The following is a 22,214-nucleotide window of genomic DNA, read 5'->3' on the forward strand; positions in this document are numbered from 1 at the left end:
CAGAGCATCATTGTATGGTCCTCCAGCAGGACAGACCCTTACACTGCAGGATTCCCACCCTCCATGACCCAGCAGTAAACAACTTTCAACCCGGTATTTTCCAACCCAGATGTGGCCCTGGTAGTGGGAAACATGTCATGGCCTTGCCACACATGTGGGAAAACTCAGACAAGGGCTGGTGGAGATCAGCTCTCCTGCAAAGGTAGCAAGCTGCCAGAAAGTTAGAGATGTAAACCACTGGCCAGTTTGGGAAGCACGGCTGGAGAGATGCATCCCCAAGGTCAAGATGCCATGGAACACTTTTCAGGGAAAAGCAGTGAGCCCAGCAGCCTCCAAAGCTGCATCCAGGGCACTGCGTGAGCCCGGGGCCATACCTGGATGTCGGATTTGCAGGCCAGGTTGCAGTAGCATGACAACTCCTTCAGAGCGGGCCAGAGCCCACTCACCTTCTCTGCCAGGGCACAGGGCACCTTCACGGCTGTCTTCAGTCCTTGTTGCATGGCGGCCGCACGTCTGGGAGGGGAAACAGCCCCGCAGTGAGCACTGAATGGCTGTGCTACTCTAGTCAGCAAGTCCCCACCAGCCCAGCTCACCTCTCCCGCTCTTCAGGGGTGCTTTTTGGCAGCTTCATAGCTTCCTGCAGGCAAAGGAAAGCAGATCTGCTGCCACGTGCTCCAAGACCCTGCATGCCTTGCATCAGGTGCCAGGGCAGACCTGATAGCTCCCATGCTCTTGCAAACTTCCTTTAGGTGATAATGTCTCCTTCCCCTGGCCCTGGCTTGGGCTAAGGTCACAGCCCCACTGCCAAGGACCCCCAGGCACAGTGAGGCTGGTACCCCTCCCAGCTGGAAAGCCCCTCACTTCCCCACAGATGTTGGCCACTGGTGGGATCTCACCATGTAGCTGCTGAAGGCACGGGAGTCGGCATCCACCATCGTCACCAGCTCATCCATGGCCTGGTGGAAAGGGGGGATCAGCTTCCTCATGATGGGGTCCAACTCCTCAAACTGCCGCTTCCCGTAGCTCATCAGCCCCACCATGCAGCCCAGCGCTGCTCCCTACAAGGGCATGGGAGTAAATCCTCCACCACTGTGCTGACTCCCCTCTGGATCTTGGCACACCCAGAGGACCCCTCAGGCAGCCAGGGACCCTATCCCTGTGTGGGCACGTACCAGGGCAGCCGCAGCTGCGGACACAGAGCCTCCTCCCGGCGCTGCCGTCCTCCCACCAACTGCTCGCACGAAGGTGCCCAACGGCTTGGCCACCAGCCCCCTGTCCACCTCTCCTGCCTGCACCAGGTACCTGTGGAACAGCAGCTCCATGGGTCAGAGCCCCACAGGTGCAGGGACACCTTCCACCACCACATTGTCCCTTCTAACCCGGCACTGCCCTCCCCAGCAGGTTTTCGTCCACCTCTTGTCTCTGTGGGTGGCTGAGAAGGAAGTTAGCCCAAAAAACACAGTGGGAGGGTCAGGGAGAGGATAAGGAGCCCCATGGGGACAGATGGACAGCTGGGGAGCACATGTTCTGGTGATGTGGGGAGGCTGCTCTGCATTAGACAGGGTGAGCTCATGCAAACGGCGTTTGGTGGGACATGCCTGCAACCACATCCCTGGTGGGAAAATGATAAGGACTTAAAGTGCATATCCTGATTTCACCTTGGCATGGGTGGATTTCCCTTCCTCTCCCCCTGCAGACATGTGTTTTACACTGCAGCACAACCTATCTCCTTAGAGGCAGTGAAATTTGGGCTGGAGATGAGGTAGATTTAAAGCATACATGCTCAAGTTTGGCCACAAAACCTGCTCCAGCTGCCTGCCCAAGTGACCTGCAGGCCCCTCCCCTCACATTCACAACCATCAGCATTTGGAAGGAGGGACCACCCTATGCCTGCACAACACCCAGAGACATGGTCCCTGGGTGTGATGAGGAGCTGGGTGCAGGCACCACTGCCAAAACAATCTGAGTGCAAGACACAGGCAGAGAGATCTCCCACTGTCCGGACAGGGGTGGGCATCACGATGAGAAGCAGAATTGGGGTCCCCTACTCGATGATGCGCTCCTTGGGGTGAAATGGAGACAGGGAGTCCAGGCCCAGCCGGCTGACCACCTGCAAGGAGCAGCACCAACACGTCAGCCCCATCGCAATAAGTCCCGTTGCATCCTCATTTCCTGCTGTTAATTAACCATGGGTGATCTAGCCCTAGGACGGAGTTGCTCAGGCCATCACATCAGTTGTCCGGGGAGAGGACAGTTGGCATCACCAGCCCATCCCATCCCTGACTTGGGGGCAGTGTCTGGCCTCCTATAAATGACTGGGAATGGCACCGATAAATAATTAGCTTGCTCTTATCTAGCATGTTCCCCATAGGGTGAAAAAGTCCCTCCCTCCTGCAGCTGAAAAGCAGAACCTGTCTCCTTGTTTCCAGCTTGCGCTGGTAAAATGGGCAGTTTCCCATAATGCCACTCACTGTCCTTGAGCTCTGGGGAGGTCTCCTTCGCCTCCTGGCCTCCATGCAGGCACACTGGGCAGCTACTGCCCACGTTCTGTCCTTATGGAGTGGGCTCTGTGCTCCCTAAGCATCTCAGCATCCTCAGGACAATAAAGCAACTTGTCCCACTTGCTGTGCCCTCACAGCTTGCCAGGTACCTGGAGACAAGTGCTACACCTGGGGGCTGCCATGGTCCCAAATCACTCCTCAGTGCCACGTAGGAAGGCTGGGGGGAAGCTGGGGAGATGTGTGTCTCTCATGATCCCACCCTTGTCTTGGTACCAAGAGGAGCCACGTTACCAGCCTGATCTTCTGTTCCTCTTCCAGGATGAAGAGATTTTCCTTCTTGATGTAAAACTCAGCAGTGTCCAGCATGGCCTTCTTCGGGACAAGCCCCACCAGCTGGGACCCCACCACAGGGAGATTCAGTGCCTGTGAAGGACATCAGAAACGAGACTGTTCCCAGAGCCAGCTGTCGTGCCACTGCTACCACCCCAGCCTCGCAGTCTTCATCCCTTCCCAGGACCTGGGGAGCTCATGGAAAAGCCTTCAGTGGAGGAGCTGGGGGCTAGAAGCAAGTTGCTGAGCTTTCAGGGGGTTTGTGCCATTTGGGTTGGCTAAGCTGAGTATGAGACAAAACAGAGACTGATCTAGGCCTGGGGAGACAAACTTGGGAGGATTTATCCTCTGTGAAGCCCCCACTGAAACAAGCATGGCATGCCACTCCATGCCACCCACCTCTGCATCTCGGCAGACCTCCTCGTAGACGGCGTGGAGTGGCGTTTTCTCAAAGTCCAGCAGGTTCGTTGAAACCTGGGCTATATTCTCTTCCTCCAAATACCAGCCAATGCCCTGAACCTTCTTCAAGCACCCAGGCTGCCAAGAACTATGATGGTCAAGGCAAGGGCCAGGAGGTGTGGGGGTAAGCAGGTCAGCTTCCAGCATGCCACCGGCACAGAGCTACCTGGTCAGCGCCGCGACCCTGCTCGCGGATGTTGAGGGCGATGCGGTGAGCCAGCTCCTTGGTGCACAGCAGGTTGATGTTGTACGCAATAAGGAAGGTCCGGGCGCCCGTCACCGTGGCTCCCCACCGGGGGACAAAGGTTGGAGGCCCAAAATCAGGAGCCCACTCTGGTTTTGCAAGCTGGGGAGAAGGGAGGAAAGCACATGGGCTGGCACTGCCTGAACAGCACTAGCTACCCTCCTGGGGATGACATCTCCCTCTGCAGTCAGCATCTGCCACGACCACCTCCATGGTCAGCAGCACCCTAAGCATTTTACCAGCTCCTCTCAGTGCAAAGGGACTATGCCAGCCCCCCGGCACCCTTGCCAAAGATGGGGAGGTGCGGCTCAGCTCTGCCCAGCCTGTGCTGCCCAGCCAGCTGCTGCCAGACTCACCTTCTCAGGAAGTGCCTCATACTCCCCAGCACGGATGGCAGGCAGGGTTTTCCTACTCTCCTTCCGTGCTGCTTCTCCATATAGGTAAACTGCAAGACAGAACCCAGGGTGAGCACCACCAGGCAGGGGCTGTAGGCATGTCGTCTAGCAAGGTCTGGTTTTGCCCACTTGGGAGCAAACCTCCTTTGCTTAAGCTTTTGCAAAAGGTGTGCAGTTTCTCCACAGCTGGAAGCATGTGGAGTGGAATGAGACGGGTAGAGGTTCCCACCCCCGACTCACCAGGAACCCCCAGCTCCACTGCCAAGCGCTGCCCAAAGACATGGGCGCAGGTGATGCACTCCTCCATGGTGACATTCATCACCGGCACGAAGGGACAGACGTCCAGGGCCCCCATGCGAGGGTGTTCGCCTGGTGATGAGGCAGATAAAAGGATGGAAGCTGAGAAGAGCAAGCAGACAAGGAGGGAGGACAGCCCCTACACAGCCTCTTTTGCAGACGAGGCACTGCCACTGTGAGGAAAGTTGAGTTTGTGGCATTAATGTCTACTCCAGCCCAGGGACAGGAGTGGATTCAGCTTCTCTGGATCGGGAGACTGAGCAAGAGCTTTGCACACTCCCATCACCATCCATCCTGGCAGAGCTGCTTGCTACAGGTGCCGTAATGTGCCGTGCTGGGCTTATTTTAGCACCAGCCATGCAAGCTGCACCTGGAGCTGACCATGCACAGCAGCCGAGCAATGCTCTGTGCCAGATCAGCTCCTGCACTGCCTTCAGGCTCACCCATGTGCCGGCTCATGTCAATGAGCTGCCCCGCCATGCAGGCTGCACTCAGTGCCCCTTCAACAACAGCCTCGGGGGACCCCACGAAGGTGTAGACGGTGCGGTTGGTGGAGGCACCAGCATCCACATCCAGCAGCACGCAGCCCGGCGTCTGGGAGATGGCCTGCCCCAGTGCATCGATCACCTGCCAGACAGCAGAAGGGGGCAAAGTGGCTGAGCTGGCTGGGCCCCTGCCATGGCCCCAGCTTCACAACGTGTGGGATGCCTTTTCTCAACTCTCCCCCTTCCCACCCGTGCTGGGGTTGGGGGTGGCCCCATGATCATTGGGGATGTGGTCCTGTGCTGCAGAGGATGCAGGATCCAGAGGTGTGAGCATCCCACTCCTACTCAGGGGATTTGGAACATCCCTGGCTCTCAGCAAGTCCCAAACCCACCATGATGGGGGAGTCACCCAGCTGATGCTGCACGTCAGAGAGCACCACCACAAATTGCTGATCCTGAGGATATTGCCCCCTGCCAGCTTCAAAACATATTTAGCTCCACAAAGCCTGTTTCCTGGGAGAAACAGTGGTTTTATTGCAATTTTGGGTTTGCTGAACTCCCCTGCCCTAGACAGGGCCAAAGTTCAGCCTAGAGCTGTTGCCCAACACAGATCCCATTAACCTGGATGGCATGCTTTGGCACAATAACTGCAAGTGATATTTCTCTAAGGGTGTATGCCAGACCACCCTGAGCCCTGGTGCTACAGCAACCTGCAGGTAATGGGGAGGTGGAGGTCTGAGCCCCGACTTCTCATCAAGGTGTCAAAAGGGAGCAGCGGCTTCCCTGGGGCATTTTCAGCATTAGTCAGGCAAGGAAAGGTGCACAGCACTTCGAAGGAGGCAGGGCAGAGTCTGGCAGCAAGTGCTGCCTGCATGGCCCCTCCACCAGGGCAGTCCAGCCATCCAAACCCCAGCATTGCCCACCCCTCAGCCCCTCCACACACTCTCTCACCTCCTTGTTATTCCCCTCCGAGAAGTTGGGGACACACTCCACCAGCTTGGCCATGGTCCCAGGATCTCCCTGCACCCTGCAGCTCCCGGCTCAGCTCTTCACACCCTGTGGGTTTTCCTGTCCTTTCCTGTCCCACCACGGAGCAAAAGCCTTGCAGCACTCAATCCGTTGCCTCTTCCCTGAGCTGGAGTTTCTCATTAACTGCATTGATCAGTGGCCAGGAGTCAAAAAGGGTCTTGGATAAACAATACGGTATTGGCCCTTCTGTGTCTGGAGCAGCTCTGGGCACAAGGGCGCTGTCTGCATGCCAGGGCCAGCCTTCAACACTAATTACCCACCAGCACCAATTAATTGCTAGAAGGTGATGCCACACTAAAAGCATCTGCTGTGCCCAGCACCGCGCTGTGGCTACTGGATGGGACAGCCTACTCCTGTGTGAAGGACAACAGCAGGAACACCAGCACTCTACTCTGTGATGGTGGGGGACACCTGCTCCCTGGGACCCCAGTGTGGGCACTCCAGCACACCCAACATGGGCACCAGGGCAGTGGTTAAAAGCTCTCTCACTGTGAGCAGGATTCAGACCTGCGCAGGGAAACCCTATTGGATTTCGAGTCCAACGCCTTCACCCCTCAGCCATCACAGCCTCAGCCCCAGGCACTCAGGGGGGACACTCACTCCCTGCCCCCAACCCCTTGGTTCCCCTTGGGCGCCCCATTTTCCAGGGAAGCGGGGAAGTCTCCGGGAAAGGCCGTGCATCCCTGGTGGCACACCACCCCAGCCTCTTTATTCTCCACAGATGCTGGCAGCAGGTTACATTCCCAAAAAGAGACTCCTGGGGCACCATGGTCCCTGAGCAGCAGCGCCCTCCCCAGCACCCCAGTGTCCAGCACAGAATGGGGGTTCCCGAGCAGATGTGCACCCTGGCTCGTTGGTCTAGGGGTATGATTCTCGCTTAGGGTGCGAGAGGTCCCGGGTTCAACTCCCGGACGAGCCCTCCTTTTGGCCACCCATCTTCCCCAGCATCATGTAGGACCATGGCTTAGCCAGTGCACTCCTTTTCACCCTCCACCCAGCCAGCTGTTCCTCCCACCACTACAATTCACCTCAAGATACACCAGGTGCCCCATGGGGAAGGGTGTCCGCAGAGCCCACAGCACCTGGTCAGGACAGAGAAAAGGCTGTGGGCATTTCCCTGCAGGCTGCAGGTGCCAGGAAGCAGCTCCAGTGCAACTGTGCCCGCAGGCAGCCCCAGGCTTTTCTGAGGGTTTCTGGGGCTCTGGAAGTCCTACAGACATCAGGGAGGGGATCTGGGGAGGCAAAATCTGGAGATTCTGGAGATGCTGGGTGTTGAACCCAGGGCCTCTTGCATGCAAAGCAAGCGCTCTCCCGCTGAGCTACATCCCCCTGAAATGGTCTCTGGCCTGGCTGTCTCATCACTCCCAGGAAATCCCTGTCATTGTTCCATTCCCCAGCCCTCTGTGCCACTGACTGTGGGGGCATTGGAGTTCACAGACACTGGGTGTCCTCAGGTGTCCCAGGCTGCTAACCAGGGACAGGACAGGGTGGGCAGACCAGGGCCATAATTTTCTGGACACAGACCCTACCTGTAGCTGTGCCAGGGTGGGCAGCCGAGCATGGCAGCCTCATAGCAGTGCCATCATCTTGCACTGCAGTCACGGGCCAAGCTGCCCACCCAAGATATCACCCCATGTGTGCTACATGTGCCTGACGGCAAGCGGCCAAAAGCAGGGCTCGTCCGGGAGTTGAACCCGGGACCTCTCGCACCCTAAGCGAGAATCATACCCCTAGACCAACGAGCCAGGGTGCACATCTGCATGGGCACCCCCACCCTGTCCTGGGAACTAGGGTGCTGGTGGGGGCACTGTTGCAGTTTCTGGGGCACCAGGGTCTCTGGACTGCATTCAGAAAGGCAGGCTAGAGGGGAACATCAGCGTTGAGGGTTGCCCCATGGAAGAAGTAGGGGGGGGAAGGGTGATGCTGCAAAGCACTGTCCATGTCAACCTCTGCAGGGACGGGGAGGTGGTTTAGAGGATGAAAACTCACACAGATGATGAGTGTTGGAGATACTGAGCACTAATGCCACACAACCACCTCCTGCTCATGGGGCTATGGACCAGGGATGGCAAAGGGGATCTTCCTGCTCCCAGATTGTGCCAAGGGATACCCTCAGCCTCAACTACCTCCAATCCTCCAAAAGTGTCTGAGTCACACAGAGTGGGAGTGTCTATGGGGTGCAGCAGCCTGGCTCGTTGGTCTAGGGGTATGATTCTCGCTTTGGGTGTGAGAGGTCCTGGGTTCAACTCCCAGATGAGCCCTCCTTTTGGCCACCCATCTTCCACAGCACCATGTAGGACCATGGCTTAGCCAGTGCACTGCAGGGGCAGCAGTGCCCAGCACACAGGGTTTGGTGTGCCATCCTTGCTTGGTGTGTCCCCATGGGCAGGATGGACCCCAAAAACCAGCAGTGAGGGAGGCAAATGGAGGCAGCTCTTGGCACAGCAGAGCAGGTGCTGCCAGCAGTGTGAGCCCCAAAGGTCTGTTTTTGGGGTCAGGGTCTTGGGGACAGAGCAGGGTGAGTGGTGGGCAGTGGGGCAGCAGTGGGGGCTGTGGGGAGTTGCTCAGGCCCCCAAACCCTGCCTATGCAGAGGGGATGTAGCTCAGTGGGAGAGCGCTTGCTTTGCATGTAAGAGGCCCTGGGTTCAACCCCCAGCATCTCCAGCATCTCTTTTTGCCTCCCCTAGAACAGAGAGTGGGGCAGTGGTTGGCCAAAAGGAGGGCTCGTTCAGGAGTTGAACCCAGGACCCAAGCAAGATGTATAGACCTAGACCAACAAGCCAGTGCGTACAGCAGCGACCAAGCTTGGATTCCCCAATGGGGATCCTGCCCCTGGGGTGCCAGCACAAGTTCCTTGCAACCAGGATTGGCCAGTGCTGGGCGTCAGGATCATTCCCAATGGAGGGTCCACTTTGGATGGAGGGTGCTGTGGGGCTGTGTTTCATCCTTGGTGTTTCAGTCTCCCTGCTTTGTAGCAATGTCTGAGCAGGGGTTGGTTGCCTTCGCAGGTCCCTTTCCCAGCCACATGCTCAAACCAGGCCAATAGGACAGAAATGCCCCCACAGGGCAAAACCAAGCTGGTGCTGGTGGGAGAGGTGCTGGGCTCCTTGTGCCAGAGGCCTGGGTCAGCACAGAGGGTGCTCCCAGTGGCAGATAAAGAGCAGTTTGGCGGCTGGGATACCCCAGACTTGCAACAGTGGTGTGGGGCATTGTGAGGGGTATCAGGTGTCCTGGGGTTGGGGGGTGGGGAGGCACAACAGCCTGTAAATGGGCACCATGGCTCAGCTGGTTAAAGTGCCTGCCTAGTAAACAGGAGATCCTGGGCTTGACTCCCAGTGGTGCCTGGGCCTGGGTGGTGTTTTTCCTCCTCACCTAAAGCTGGGGGCCCTGCCCCAAGCAGTGGAGCCCCCCTGCCACCTCTCTGTCCCAGGAGGAAGGGGTTTTCCTCTGCACTCTCACAGTGGAGAGATGACTAAAACTCCACACATCAGGTGATTTGGGAAATAAAGAGGTACATCCATTGCTGGCTGGACCTCCACCACATTAATTTGCACAACGACTGCTTTTTTGCACAGGAAAACTCTCTGGTTGGGGTTTATGTGGGGGTAAATGGTGACCTATAACAGCTAGGCCTGTGGCACACACTTTTGTGGCAAAAATAAATGCCACCTTGCCCTTTGCCATCCTCTGAACACAGGAACAGAAGGGAGCATGGAGAGGGCAAATAAATTGCAAGCACCTACCCAGCTGCACCGCAGCAGGCTTCCCGGAGCACACCCTGAAGAATCAGCCACAAGTTTACAGCCTTTAGCCAAAAAGTGGGGGGAGGGGAATCCCCCAAAAAGAGGTTGGTGTAGGGAGTGGCCGAGTGGTGAAGGTGATGGGCTGCTAATCCATTGTGCTCTGCATGTGTGGGTTCAAATCCCACCCTTGTTGGGCCCCCAAGAACCCCCCCCACTCAGGGGGGTATTTTTGGTGCCTCTCTTGCTGTTTTGCTTGTTCACGTTAAATACACATCTGCCTCTGGATTGCTGCTCCCACTTGCCAAACCTGCTCCTGGTTGCTCAGGGACCTGCATTCCCCTTCCACGCAACATGCCGGATCCCACTCTCCCATGCAGGAGCGGGGTGCTGTCCTCCTCCATTCCCCGAGCCCATCCGCTGGTCACCCTTCTGCCAGCCAGCTATGTCTTTTCCAGGAGGCAAAGCACCAAACCGTGGGCAGGGAAGGTCAGCAATGAGCTGTCAGTGCTGGCCAGACAGCATTGTGGGCATCCCCTGAGCCTTGGCACTGCCTTTTTCCCTTCTGCTCTCTTGTCAGCCAATTTATTCCTTTCTGCATCTTATCCCCAAGTCCTGGGCACCCCTGGGCCCCAGTATATCATGCTGACGGGAGTCAAAAGCTATCCCTGGAAAAAGTTGTGCCTTGCTGAGCCACCGCCACGTCTTAGAGGTGCTTTTTCGAGGATGGCATTGCTGCTGCATGTTGGCAGCTCCCTCCTGTGTCTGCAGCAGTGCGAGCAGCAGAGGTTTCTGGGGAGGCAAGAGGGTGAGCCTCTGCAAGTTGAAGAGGAAAGAGGTAAAAAGACCTGCCTGCTGAGAGGTTTTTAACTGCTGAAATCCCAGTCTTGCAGTGAGGGAAGCCTTGCATTTCTCAAAGCATGTCTGTGCTTCGAGGCAGCTGGAGAAACATCTTGTGCCAGCCTTGCTGGTGCCTTCCCTGCTCCCACCCCTTCTTTCCGCAGACGAGGATGTGGCCAAGCAATGCTGTGGCTTGGAGGCAAGGTGAGGATGCTCAGGCTTAACTGCCCACGCTGCAAACCCTGCACTGACTTTTCGGCCTTCTCTGGGGCCACATTTCCTTCTCAAGCCTCAGGGAGATGCCCCTAGGGACCAGCTGGGAGCTGCTTCCCTTTGTCAGTATCTCCCAAGACAGAAACAGTGACCAGGCTGTAGAAAAACAACGGCCCTGTCTCATCCCGTTGCCGTGGGATGTTTGACCACCTCTGCCACCCTGGAATGGGGGATGTCTATGTCTGGACAGCCAGGCACTCTGCAGGAGGGATGCTGGAGATTTCCTGGGGAAAAGGCATGGGTTTTGGTGCACAGGGGGTTACAGCCCTGGAGAAACACCAACTTGCAGCTGGAGATGGTGAAATGGGAAGAGGTGGTGGGTGGAGCCTCCTTCTCACCTTGGTGGTGCATGGCACAGGGGCTGCTGCAGCAGGATGAGACCTGGGGGCTTGCAGAGCAGAGACAGCAGGAGAGGAGACAAGCTGGCTCCCTTGGGACACCCTTCCACCCTGCCCTGGCACACCTCTGCCCCTGCCCTGTCATGCGGTGACGAGGCCTCCCAGGGGGGTGACATGCCAGCCTCGGTGACGCTGTGGAGCATCAGCCCACCTGGGGAACCAGCAATTACAAGAAACATGTGGCGGCATGAAACTGGATCACCTGCAGCCCCGGGGCAGCACATGGCAGCTGGAGCCTGGCTGTCCCCAGTGACACCGGCTGGGCTCCACTCCCCAGGCACCTGAAGTCTGCTCTGGCAAGGACACAGGCAGCCATGGATGCTCCACAGCTGTAGTGGTGGTGGTGTCTGCATCAGGATGCTGCTGTCTAGCACTGGGGTGTCCTGCTGGCCCATCAGCCGCCAGGGAGTGGTCCCTGCACACCATCCTGCTGCCTAAAGTTCGGCTGCTGCCTCAAGGTAAGCCTCAGGTGAAAGCACTGGATGTAGGTGTTCCTTGGAAATGGGATTCAGCTGGTCTATTGCTGCTCCAACGTGTGCCTTTGCCTTTGGCTTTCAGGAGAAATTTTGGGGCAGGGGCAAGCTTCCGTCCTCCTGGCATTCTCAGAGACATTTAGCCCTTGGGTTGTTGGAGATCAAAATGCAGAGCAGTGAAATTGGGGGTTCAACGTGCTTCTGGGAAGGTGATGCAAAGTGAAACACAGCAAGTATTAGTCCTGGGCCATGTTTCACCTCATGCCCCTTGTCTGCAGGAAGAACCAGGGCTAAGATGGCCAGAGATCCTGGATCCACTGCAGACATTAATGGATCTGACATGTTTGGTTTGGTGAAATTTTCCAATTTTGTGGTTTTTTCCAAAGAAAGCCATGGCTTAAGCAGAAAGTGCTCATTCTCTGAAACGGATATGGGTCAGAAAACATAGTCCTTGTCTTTCTCCCTGCATTTCCAGGAAGAGCTCTTTTCCCTGTGGTTTTCCTTTGTTTTAATCTCATTCATTACACAAATCTGATTATTTTAACTTCCTGACACATGCCTTTTGTTTCCCCTGTCCCCTTCTCCAGGCAAAAGACTTGTTTCGGATCCACTCACATTTAGCAACATGTCCCCATGCATTTATTTTAATCATCGCTGCATCCATGAATATTCTTCTGGGATATGATGGTCCAATGTGAGCAGAACCTGAAGTATTTAAACTGGTTTACAAAACTGGAAAGCACAGTTTTGCACAGAAATGCAAAGAAATGCACAGAAATCAGAAGATCCCAGCCTGACCCTGAAAGGCTCCCTGGAAGGGAGTCCCCCAGCAAGGGCTGTTTTCCCTGGCACCATGGGAAGAAAACAGAAGAAAACAGAGAAGATGGAAGATTATGAAAAAAAACAAAACAGTCAGAAACCCTGACTGGCAGAAGAAGAGTTTAATTCTTAGGCTGTGGGTCCACAGTGCACTTGAATCATCATTATGTTGTTCAAGAGTGGTGCAAAAAGCAGCAAGGGAAAGCTTGAAATAGAGCCCTATCTTTTCCTTCTTACTAAATTGCCATTTAGGAGATTGTGATGAACCCACAGCCTCCTGCCTTACTCCAGCAGGCTGCAAGGTTGCTTCTGGTTGAAGCACATGTCCTCCACTGCACCTCGGAAAAGCTGATTTCCTCTTTCCCCTTCCAGAATGATGTTAAAATGAGCTGGGCTTGACTAACTAAAATGACTCCCAAAGCCCTCCAAGACGTGTCTTTAACCGCGATGCTGACAACCCCCAGCTCCACACATGCATATTACATGTGCCCCGGTACAGCCACAGTTTATTCCGGGCCAGAAGATGTTTGTGTCTCCATCTCAGCTCTGCTGGTGTGAAATGAAAAGCCTTCTTCAAACTTTCCTTACCCCTAAAGCCTGATGGCTCATATCCCTGCTTGGGACCACGTCAGCAACTCCGTCTCCCCAATGTGCATGTGATTCATGTTTAAGTGCAGGTCGGGACTTTTGTGACTCCCTGGCTGTTTAGCAGCTAACAGGCTTTCAGCAGAGCAATCTGGTGTCACGCCACAGCCTGTAGTTAAAAATGTCTTGACGACGTCATGCCATCACAAGAAAGCCTAGCTGTGAACTCCTGGCTCACCGCTGCTAGCATATCCAAAGAGTAGGATGGAAAGGCTCTTGGCCTCAGAAAGCTGCTCACTGAGCAAAATCAGGCAGTTTTGGTGTGCGTCACCTTCAGGGGTGATTACTTTGCTTATAAAATCTCATGCCTTCCAAGCAGAATTCACACCCCAGGCATTATGGATAATAACAAAAAAAAACCCCAACCAACCAAACAGAAAGGCAAAATCCTTTAAGCAGATCCAAAAGCATAACAATTTGGTAATGCGGGGCAAGCTCAAGTACTCACGTCTGGGTCTGTAGGACTTGGGCAGCTGGGGCAGGAGAAATGCCCCCTGGCATTTTTCTCCCAGCCATGCATGGTCCCGTCACCCCTGCAATCCCCCTGGTTTTCTTGCAGTTGATGAGACCACTGATGCAGGGTTTACCTACAGATGTGTGTTTCTTGTGTTCAGCCAACATCCCCAAGGCCACCTCAGGTGCACTGGGGAGCTGAATCAGTTGCGCTCAGAGGAAGGTGGGGAGCCATGCACTGGGGATGCGCCTGCCCTAAATTTTGCTGAAACGTTCTCCTGCCTCATGGCATAAGACCTAAAATGTACTTTGGCCTTAGGAAGAAAGGTAATTAATGCCTGTAGCCCAAATCATTTAAATCTTACTCAGTATTAAATGGAAGAAAAACATGACAGATGAAAGAGGGAACTGTTTAATCAGCCAGTGTAGCTTTCCAGGAGAAAACTGCCAGTTGTCAGGGAGTTTCAGGCAGAAGGTATGCGCCTGCTCCCCCAGGGGCTGGGGCACCCTATAAAGCCTCGCACAGTGCCCGGCCCCACCATCCACTGCCAGCCGCTGCCGCTGCTGCCTCTGCTGCCTGGGTAAGTTGAGACGGGCTCCGTCTCCTTCTCCCCACTGAGCTGTTGCTTTCACCGATGCCTTGTCTCTGGTCCTCCACGAGAATTCAAGGTTTGTTACCTGCCACCCTCCAGCCTGTGGAGGGTGTTGGGGAAGGGTTTATTTCTGCTCCAAAATAAGGAGTGCAAGAGACTGTGGGACATAGGGCTTGCAGGGTCTGTAGCCACATAGACATCATTCATGGTTTTCCTTGCTGAAGAAAGAGAATAGCACACGCCCAGGTTGCAGAGATTGATACGTCCCTGTTTATGCAAGGGCAGCAGAGGTCCCTTATAGGGATGGGATAGCCTAGCTCACGTGAAGTCCAGCTCACCCACGTTCTATTGATTTAAGTGGGTTTTGCTACAACTAGAAGTGTTTCGGTAAGCATTTTGCTTGCTGAAGGCTTGCTGTCAGCTCGAGAGCAGACAGCCTGCAGGAGCAGGGCTGCTCTCAGCACTGGCAGTGTCTTGTGCCTCCAGCTTCCCCAGGTGTGCACCTCAAACCAAACTCCTCGCTTTCTCCTGAGCGGGTTATGGGGCAAGGGAAGGGGGAAGCTGGCTCCTGCCCATTTGGAAAGCCTTCCTTCAGGGTTTCTAAACCTCTAGCTAGCTCTCCCACACTCTTATTACGGGAGCTGCTAAACGAGGGCTCAGCAGGGAGGAACCAGCCTCTGTCTCGTATTTACACCATGACTCTGGCTTTCAGGTGTACGTCTTCACCGAGCAATGTCCTGCTATGACCTGTGCCTGCCCTCCTCCTGCGGTCCACGGCCGCTGGCCACCAGCTGCAACCAGCCCTGCTTCCGCCGCTGCGGGGACTCCACTGCCGTCATCCAGCCCCCCACCGTCATGGTCACTCTGCCCGGGCCCATCCTCAGCTCCTACCCGCAAAACACGACGGTGGGGTCCACGGCGTCGGCAGCAGTCGGGAGCTACCTCCGGTGCTGTGGGGTCCCCGTGGCTTCCTGTGGTCCCCGGGGGCTGGGGAAGGCGGGACAGCTGTGCCTGGGCAGCGGGCTGTAGGGGTGTCCCTGGTGGTCATCTCCTCCTGATAACTTCAGCAGAGCAGCCACATCGGGGAGGACAAATGAAGAACAGGACCAAGACTGAGGAAGAGGACTAAGGAAGCATCTATGGGTTTCCCAGCTGTGGGGGGCACCCACAGCCCCCTTCGGAGGAAGGGAGCCATGCGAGCTTGTCACTCAAGACCATGCCTCTGTATACCTTTCTCTTTCTAAGTCTCTAAGACTTACTTTGTATTTCCACGTAAGTGTCACACCCTGCGGCGCTACACAGCATTTGCTACTGGCTGGGCGAAAATGCTTATGGCAGGCTGTAGACAGAAGATGATAGTCATGGGGCAGTGGGGCAGAGGAACACCTTGTAGGGATTGGCTTGTCCCAGGGCGGGGTTTCTCCATTTCTTTACCAGGTGCTGGAAATGCACTTCTCATACTCTGAACTGGTTTATTCTCCTCCTTCTCATTAAAGTCATGCTACACAGCCTGAGTCTTCTGGTGGTTCTTGTGCCTCTGGTCTGGAGGGGTAACCTGCTCTGGAGACAACTTCTTGCTGGGGGAGGGAGGTTTCTATTTGTCTGAAATGAGAGTTTCTGCAGCTCAGCTCCATACTGTGCTGACATAAGTCTACGTTTTGCTGTGATCGACACAAAAGCAACTTTCTCAGTCTGGAAACCTCTCCTGCTGCCCCACAGCAAGCACTTGCTTAAGGAGGACTTCCTGCAGGAGCAGACTTGTTGCCTGTTCCCTCAAGGAGATGGGAACATGAAGGTTTGATGTTTCAAAATGGCATTTACCCTACATTTTGCAGCAACTTTTAGGGTGAGCTAAGCAGGATGGATGTGGGGTCAGGGTAAAAAAGGTAGAAGTGGGCTTCTTGGGAAGTGCTCCTTTGGATGGTCATCCTACGCTCAACTCACTTGATGTTTTATGAGTGACAATGAAGAGTAAAAAATTCCGAAGACATACTGGGGCAGAACCAGACCTCAAGCATTAGGCTCTTTATTCTTACTCTGTGTCAAAAGGGGCCTTATATAGATAAGTATATACTGACTCAAAGCTGGATAGCCCAGGTGCCAGTGAGGCAGGTGGTGTGTCTGCATCTGGCTGTATCTCCCAACGAAGCAGCAGAAATGTTTTGGTCTGTGCACATAGAGATGCACATGTACCGGCACCACTGCAACATTTGCCTTGAGTAAGCCCTATGAATAACATGAGCTGAATATTCCCTTGTCCCAGCTCAGTACGATGTTTCAGGGAATGTCATCTCACTCTGGATGCAGGTGCCCGTTGTCCTGCAGCCCATGTCCACAGTAGCATCCCTGGCCCCATGAGCTCCACACTGAGCTCTTCCCAAAGACTAGGACCCAAGATTTTATTTGAACACATTAGAGAATTGGAGAGCAATCGTTTTACAGGGAGGGGATGCAGGTGTCTCTGGAAAAAAAGATGCCAGGCACTGAGTAAAGTCTCTTTTAAAGATGTCATATATCATCAAGCAGAACCTTTTCAACTTATGGAAGGAGGAATAAGAGTGCGACTAAGTCCTTCATGGGTATTGTTTACATCTTCTTTGATATCTTAAGCCTTTTGGTAGTGTGACAATTTGCATAAAGCTTAGAAGTGTTTGTAATGAGAGTTTATGCTGAGCTTGTAGGCAGATTGATCTTCAAAGTCCTTTGACCAAGATCAACTGGTTTTATTGCCCAGGAGATTTTCACAGAGGTGCTCCTAATTTGGAGATAATTTACATGGCAATTGCTCAGCAGTCATAGCGCCAGGAGAAGAGAGTTGTGGTTTCATATCCCTCTTCCAAGGGATATTTTTATCCCAGCTCTATTTTCTGTGGAGATGAGATGCAAAATTCTCCTGAATGAGGAAAAGCACTAGATGTCCAGCAAAAACTTCATTACAAGGCTGTAGGCATCTGGCGCTGGTGCAGCTGTCTGCCACAAGTCTGCTGCATAGGACAGCCCAGGATGGAGCAGCAGGACAGAATAATGACAATTTTGTGTGCCTTTTCACTGAATGACTACACTGTTGAGGTTACACAGATTCTTTTTTTGAAGAGCAAGTGTCTCAAAGGAGACTAAATTCCACACAGGTCCTTGATTTGACTTGAAAATTGTGATGGCTTAGCACAGACAGAGGGGGAAGTGAGGACCTGGGTGCCCTGCAGGGATCCTTCTCCCAAGGGACCTGGCAGCCTGTCTCCTACGGGTGCTGTGACTCTGGGCTGGCAGCCACGCTGTCTGTGCTACCAGCTCAAGAGCTGTCCTGAACTCATTTCACCATGTATCCCCCCGCAGACAGCACTTGCCCAGGGCAGGACCCCACAGACCTGTTGATCAGGCCCTAAAATACAGGTTCGTGCAAAGACAGTGCAGCCAAAGGCCCTAGTGAAAAACAGGGAACTGCATACCAAGACTGAGATAAAAATTAATGCTTAGCAGATGGAAGGATGCACATGGAGGGAAATAGCTGGGTGCTGGGGTTAGGTGCCAGTAGTGCCTACTTACAGCTTTCAACAGCAGCAGAAGCATCTCTCAGAAAAGACTGGAGCTTAGCCCAAGAGGAAACTTTTGGCCATGCCTGCATCTGTTGAGTTTCATGTCTTCTTCTCACTCATCACACCTTTACTCACCTTCTCATGTCCTTGGAGGAAACCTTATCCCTGCTGTCACTCAGCATCCTCCTCCAGCAGCAGTCATTGCTTTCTGGAGACCCCTATTTCCCTTCATTTTATTTCTTCTGTCCTTTGCTTTGGTGAAGTCAATGGCACCAGCACGAATTACAGTGCACAAATCATGGTGAGGTTTTCCAGCTCAACAGGACCCGGGAAGGTGATGGCGGTAGCTCTCCACTGTGGGGCCACAGCCTTGAGGGTGTCAGTCTCCTCTTTGGGGTGCATGTAACCATGGGGACATCCCAGCCTGCACCACCACATGTGGCAAATGAGCTTGCTCAGTTTTCTCTGCAGTCATGTTCTTGGGAAAGCCAACAGAAGCGGCCAGCAAGCATCTCGCATGGTGGCAAGTACCTTGGCACCTTGGGGATGGATGAGGTGGGAAGGAGGAGTGAAGACATGGTTTGAGTTGGGACAAGTGGAGAAACATAGAGAGCTGTCATGGAAAAGAGAAAACTGGTGTGAGTAGCAAGAGAGTGGGACAGTCAGGAGTGGAAGTTGTCCCATGGCAGCATGGAGCTGGTGACAGGGATGGAGGGACTGGTGGAGTTGGGATGTCTGCTGGGTTTACACAACCTCAGCACATCTATCTGTGGCTTTTCTGCACATCCAGATGACGACAAGTAAAAAATCCTGGTGACTCACAGCAGTGGGACAGGATGAAGAGACAGATCCACCACCAGCCCCTTTGCTGGGCTGCAAAACCTGTATCCCACCCTAGCACCTGGGTGTCAAGCTGAGAGCAATGCCAGGAGGAGCAGACAGGCGATGGCTCCAGCGAGGGCTCTGGTTCTTCCCTAGGGCTGGAAATCCCATAAAGCAGGAAAATAACAGGGCTACTTGCACATGTGAGTCATGGAGGAAAGAAGAGCACAAATCAAAAGGTGCAGGCATCCCCGTCTAGCCCTCCTGGTGCTACCTGTGGGAATGGGTTTCACAAGGTTTGCATCCCAGTAAGCCCTCAGCCCTGCTGGCTTAGTCAGCACCGTGCTTCACCTTAAACCCAAATCATAAACAGACACCACTCCCGGCTGTCCTACATCCCCTTCTCCTCTGAGCTTCTCCCTCCTAGGGAGGGCAGCCCTTGGAGAGAGACAAGGACGAGCACAATGGAAACAGAGCACAAATCCCAACAGTTTATAAGGTCATGGGAGTGAAATACTGAGCGGTTTGATTCTCAAACTGAAGAATTGTTCAATTAAATGTTTCAGGGCTGTTAATTCAGGTTTGCTGAGAATTAGGTGTCTGCATGATTCCCAAAGAGGAGAAGGGTGATCTGGTTATTGCTGCGTAAGGTGGCTGTTCTTAGCACTGGGTGTGTGGGGTTGAAGAATGGCCTGGGGAATTTGCCGATAACCCATCACTTGCAGCTCAGGTCCCTTGTCCCAGAGCCACACTGACGCCTATGGGCAGGGGAGAGGGAGATCAGTAGACCTTGGACCATAGGAAATGGGTCTCTGAGGGGTAGTGATGGGAGAGGGGGCAACTGGGAGCCATCACCCTGTGCCCATGGCCATGTGTGGATGTGGCACAGCATTTGAGGGCAGGGGGAATGGCTCTGTCCTGGCTCGTTGGTCTAGGGGTATGATTCTCGCTTCGGGTGTGAGAGGTCCCGGGTTCAACTCCCGGACGAGCCCCCCTTTTGGGGCACCCACTTTCCCTGGTGGTGCATGAGGCTGTGACATAACCAGGATGCAATGTGGGCAGTGGGCTCAGTGCCCCAGTGGCTGGACACATCCCCATGGGCAGGATAGACCTCCAACAGCCAGGTGCTCCTGCTTCAGGGGGGATGTAGCTCAGCGGGAGAGCACTTGCTTTGCATGTAAGAGGCACTGGGTTCAACCCCCAGCATCTCCAGACTTTTGCCTCCCCAGACCCCACTCCCTGACAGCTGTAGGGCTGTCAGAGCCGTGGAAATGCGCAGAAAAGCCCTGGGGCTGCCTGCAGGCACAGCTGACCCAGGACAAACGATGCTAACCAGCACTTGCAGGTTGTGGAGCTGGGGGAAAACCACAGCCCCAGCTGCATACTTAACCCCAAAATATGAGGGACAGAGGGTCTGGGGAGGTTCAAAAGGGGTGCAGCACCCTGGCTTGTTTGTTTAGGGGTGGTATGATTCTCACTTTGGGTGTAAGAAGTCCTGGGTTGAACTCCTGGAGGAGCCCTTCTTCTGGGACAATCTCTTCTTTGGGGATAATCCCTCCTTTGGGGATAATCCCTCCTTTGGGGACTGCATCCCTGCTGCTCTCTGCAGACCCAAAGGCAGAGGGGCAGCCTTGCTATCCTCCAGCTGTCTGTAAACAGCATCTCATGGCATGGCCACAGGGTTTCTCTGTAAATCAACACTGGTTTTAGCAAGCTGGGATGGTGCCATTCATGGTGGCTGCTCAGGGAGTTGCTGCTGCAGTGACAGGGACACTGTGCCTTGCCTGGGCATCCCCCATAGAGAGGGGATGTAGCTCAGCGGGAGAGCGCTTGCTTCGCATGTAAGAGGTCCTGGGTTCAACCCCCAGCATCTCCATGCTTTTCCTCCCAAAAAACTCAGCAGGGGTATGGGGTTTGGAGAAAGCTTGTTGTTATTACAAAACATGCCCTTTCTTGCCGCATGAGACATCCCCAGTGAGTGAGAATCATACCCCTAGACCAGTGAGCTGGGGTGCACAGATGCCTGAGCACCCCCACCCAGTGCTGGGCACTGGGGTGGGGGGGCGGGGCGGTGGGGTGGGGGGGGGGGCACTACCGCTCAGGGACCTTGGTGACCCAGTCACCGCTTTTTTGGGAATGAGTCTTGCCACCAGTCCCTGGGGAACTGAATGGGGCTGAGGGTTGTGTGGAGATGTACTGGCCACCATGGAGACTTTCCTGCTTCCCAGGGAAAGGGGACACCTAGGGGGACTAGGACACATATGGGGGGACAGGTCAGGGGGAACCAGGAGTGCACAGGGAGCCCCACAATGCCCCAGGCTGGGACTGTGATGGGGCAGGAGGGACATAGGCTCCTCTCAAATTTTCAGGATTTGCTGTTCTGGGACAGCTGGGGAAGTGGCATTTTCCCAGTAAGGCTCATGGGGTTCAGGATCTGGGCTGGGTCCCAGCTGTGCACCCTGGCTCGTTGGTCTAGGGGTATGATTCTCGCTTAGGGTGCGAGAGGTCCCGGGTTCAACTCCCGGACGAGCCCTGCTTTTGGCCATCTTGCCCCTTCCTGGCTGCTCCCCAAGCACCCACGTTCACCCCGAGACACCCCAAGCCCCATGGGAAAGGGACACAAGGTGCCCATACAGCACCCAGCAGGGGAGGGAAAGGGCCATGGGCATTTCTTTGCAAGCTGCAGGAGCTGATTAACATACCCAGTCCAGCCATAAATACCGGCAGGACCAACGCTTCCTGGGGGGGGCTCTCTGGTAGGCCTCTGGCTGTGTGGTTCTGGGGAGGCAAAAAGCTGGAGATGCTGGGGGTTGAACCCAGGGCCTCTTACATGCAAAGCAAGTGCTCTCCCACTGAGCTACATCCCCTCTGCATAGGCAGGGTTTGGGGGCCTGAGCAACTCCCCACAGCCCCCACTGCTGCCCCACTGCCCACCACTCACCCTGCTCTGTCCCCAAGACCCTGACCCCAAAAACAGACCTTTGGGGCTCACACTGCTGGCAGCACCTGCTCTGCTCTGCTGTGCCCAGCGCTGCCTCCAGCTGCCCTTTCCCACCCCTTCCTCCAGCTGCCTCCCTCACCGCTGGATTTTGGGGTCCATCCTGCCCATGGGGACACACCAAGCAAGGATGGCACACCAACCCCTCTGGAGTTGCACTGGCTAAGCCATGGTCCTACATGGTGCTGTGGAAGATGGGTGGCCAAAAGGAGGGCTCATCTGGGAGTTGAACCCAGGACCTCTCACACCCAAAGCGAGAATCATACCCCTAGACCAACGAGCCAGGCTGCTGCACCCCATAGACACTCCCACTCTGTGTGACTCAGACACTTTTGGAGGATTGGAGGTAGTTGAGGCTGAGGGTATCCCTTGGCACAGTCTGGGAGCAGGAAGATCCCCTTTGCCATCCCTGGTCCATAGCCCCATGAGCAGGAGGTGGTTGTGTGGCATTAGTGCTCAGGATCTCCAACGCTCATCATCTGTGTGAGTTTTTGTCCTCCAAACCACCTCCTCGTCCCTTGCAAAGGTTGACATGGGCAGTGCTTTGCAGCATCACCCTTCCCCCCCCTACTTCTTCCATTGGGCATCCCCCAAAGCTGATGTTCCCCTCTGGCCTGCCTTTCTTGTAGCTCCCAGGAAATCCCTGTCTTTGCTCCACTCCCAGCCCCCAGCACTGCTGACTGTGGGGTTTGGAGTTTTTGCAGGTGCTGGGTGTCCCTTGGGTGCCCTTGGACTGGCAAGGAAGCCAGGACTGGGAGGATGGCTCTGGGGCAGACTAAGCCCCTGGGGACTGCTGCATCTCCACTCCATGCCTCAGCTGCCCCTTTTTGGGGACAGGCCTTGCAGCCAGTCCCATGGGGCTGAGGAGGGGTGCAGGAAGGCCCCAG

The 22,214-nt window shown here is 54.9% G+C and overlaps 1 protein-coding gene and 13 non-coding genes across 14 annotated transcripts in view; 8 read left to right on the forward strand and 6 right to left on the reverse strand.

Moving 5' to 3' along the window:
- The window catches only part of FTCD (formimidoyltransferase cyclodeaminase), a 6,168-nt gene extending 447 nt beyond the window's left edge, over positions 1 to 5,721 (reverse strand). The window contains exons 1-12 of the mRNA XM_010192306.1: positions 5,663 to 5,721; positions 4,670 to 4,853; positions 4,170 to 4,298; positions 3,891 to 3,979; positions 3,457 to 3,636; positions 3,231 to 3,368; positions 2,793 to 2,924; positions 2,049 to 2,110; positions 1,173 to 1,302; positions 897 to 1,058; positions 594 to 637; positions 375 to 513 (exon numbers count right to left, since the gene is read on the reverse strand). Coding sequence (XP_010190608.1) covers positions 375 to 513; positions 594 to 637; positions 897 to 1,058; positions 1,173 to 1,302; positions 2,049 to 2,110; positions 2,793 to 2,924; positions 3,231 to 3,368; positions 3,457 to 3,636; positions 3,891 to 3,979; positions 4,170 to 4,298; positions 4,670 to 4,853; positions 5,663 to 5,716 — 1,443 coding nt within the window. The 5' untranslated portion in view covers positions 5,717 to 5,721. The remainder of the gene's footprint in view (positions 1 to 374; positions 514 to 593; positions 638 to 896; positions 1,059 to 1,172; positions 1,303 to 2,048; positions 2,111 to 2,792; positions 2,925 to 3,230; positions 3,369 to 3,456; positions 3,637 to 3,890; positions 3,980 to 4,169; positions 4,299 to 4,669; positions 4,854 to 5,662) is intronic.
- A 505-nt stretch (positions 5,722 to 6,226) lies between these two features.
- TRNAS-CGA lies at positions 6,227 to 6,308 on the reverse strand. Its single transcript has one exon. It is a non-coding gene; the product is annotated as a tRNA-Ser (tRNA).
- A 279-nt stretch (positions 6,309 to 6,587) lies between these two features.
- TRNAP-AGG lies at positions 6,588 to 6,659 on the forward strand. Its single transcript has one exon. It is a non-coding gene; the product is annotated as a tRNA-Pro (tRNA).
- A 338-nt stretch (positions 6,660 to 6,997) lies between these two features.
- Positions 6,998 to 7,069, reverse strand: TRNAA-UGC. Its single transcript has one exon. It is a non-coding gene; the product is annotated as a tRNA-Ala (tRNA).
- A 344-nt stretch (positions 7,070 to 7,413) lies between these two features.
- TRNAP-AGG lies at positions 7,414 to 7,485 on the reverse strand. Its single transcript has one exon. It is a non-coding gene; the product is annotated as a tRNA-Pro (tRNA).
- A 444-nt stretch (positions 7,486 to 7,929) lies between these two features.
- TRNAP-UGG lies at positions 7,930 to 8,001 on the forward strand. Its single transcript has one exon. It is a non-coding gene; the product is annotated as a tRNA-Pro (tRNA).
- Positions 8,002 to 8,332: 331 nt separating this feature from the next.
- Positions 8,333 to 8,404, forward strand: TRNAA-UGC. The gene has a single exon. It is a non-coding gene; the product is annotated as a tRNA-Ala (tRNA).
- A 606-nt stretch (positions 8,405 to 9,010) lies between these two features.
- On the forward strand, positions 9,011 to 9,084 carry TRNAT-AGU. The gene has a single exon. It is a non-coding gene; the product is annotated as a tRNA-Thr (tRNA).
- Positions 9,085 to 19,249: 10,165 nt separating this feature from the next.
- Positions 19,250 to 19,321, forward strand: TRNAP-CGG. The gene has a single exon. It is a non-coding gene; the product is annotated as a tRNA-Pro (tRNA).
- A 148-nt stretch (positions 19,322 to 19,469) lies between these two features.
- TRNAA-UGC lies at positions 19,470 to 19,541 on the forward strand. The gene has a single exon. It is a non-coding gene; the product is annotated as a tRNA-Ala (tRNA).
- A 592-nt stretch (positions 19,542 to 20,133) lies between these two features.
- On the forward strand, positions 20,134 to 20,205 carry TRNAA-CGC. Its single transcript has one exon. It is a non-coding gene; the product is annotated as a tRNA-Ala (tRNA).
- A 585-nt stretch (positions 20,206 to 20,790) lies between these two features.
- On the forward strand, positions 20,791 to 20,862 carry TRNAP-AGG. Its single transcript has one exon. It is a non-coding gene; the product is annotated as a tRNA-Pro (tRNA).
- A 262-nt stretch (positions 20,863 to 21,124) lies between these two features.
- Positions 21,125 to 21,196, reverse strand: TRNAA-UGC. Its single transcript has one exon. It is a non-coding gene; the product is annotated as a tRNA-Ala (tRNA).
- A 342-nt stretch (positions 21,197 to 21,538) lies between these two features.
- Positions 21,539 to 21,610, reverse strand: TRNAP-UGG. Its single transcript has one exon. It is a non-coding gene; the product is annotated as a tRNA-Pro (tRNA).
- Positions 21,611 to 22,214: the final 604 nt, after the last annotated feature.

Source organism: Mesitornis unicolor, unplaced genomic scaffold (genome assembly GCF_000695765.1).
Source record: "Mesitornis unicolor isolate BGI_N332 unplaced genomic scaffold, ASM69576v1 scaffold8529, whole genome shotgun sequence".
NCBI classification, from domain to species: Eukaryota; Metazoa; Chordata; class Aves; order Mesitornithiformes; family Mesitornithidae; genus Mesitornis; species Mesitornis unicolor.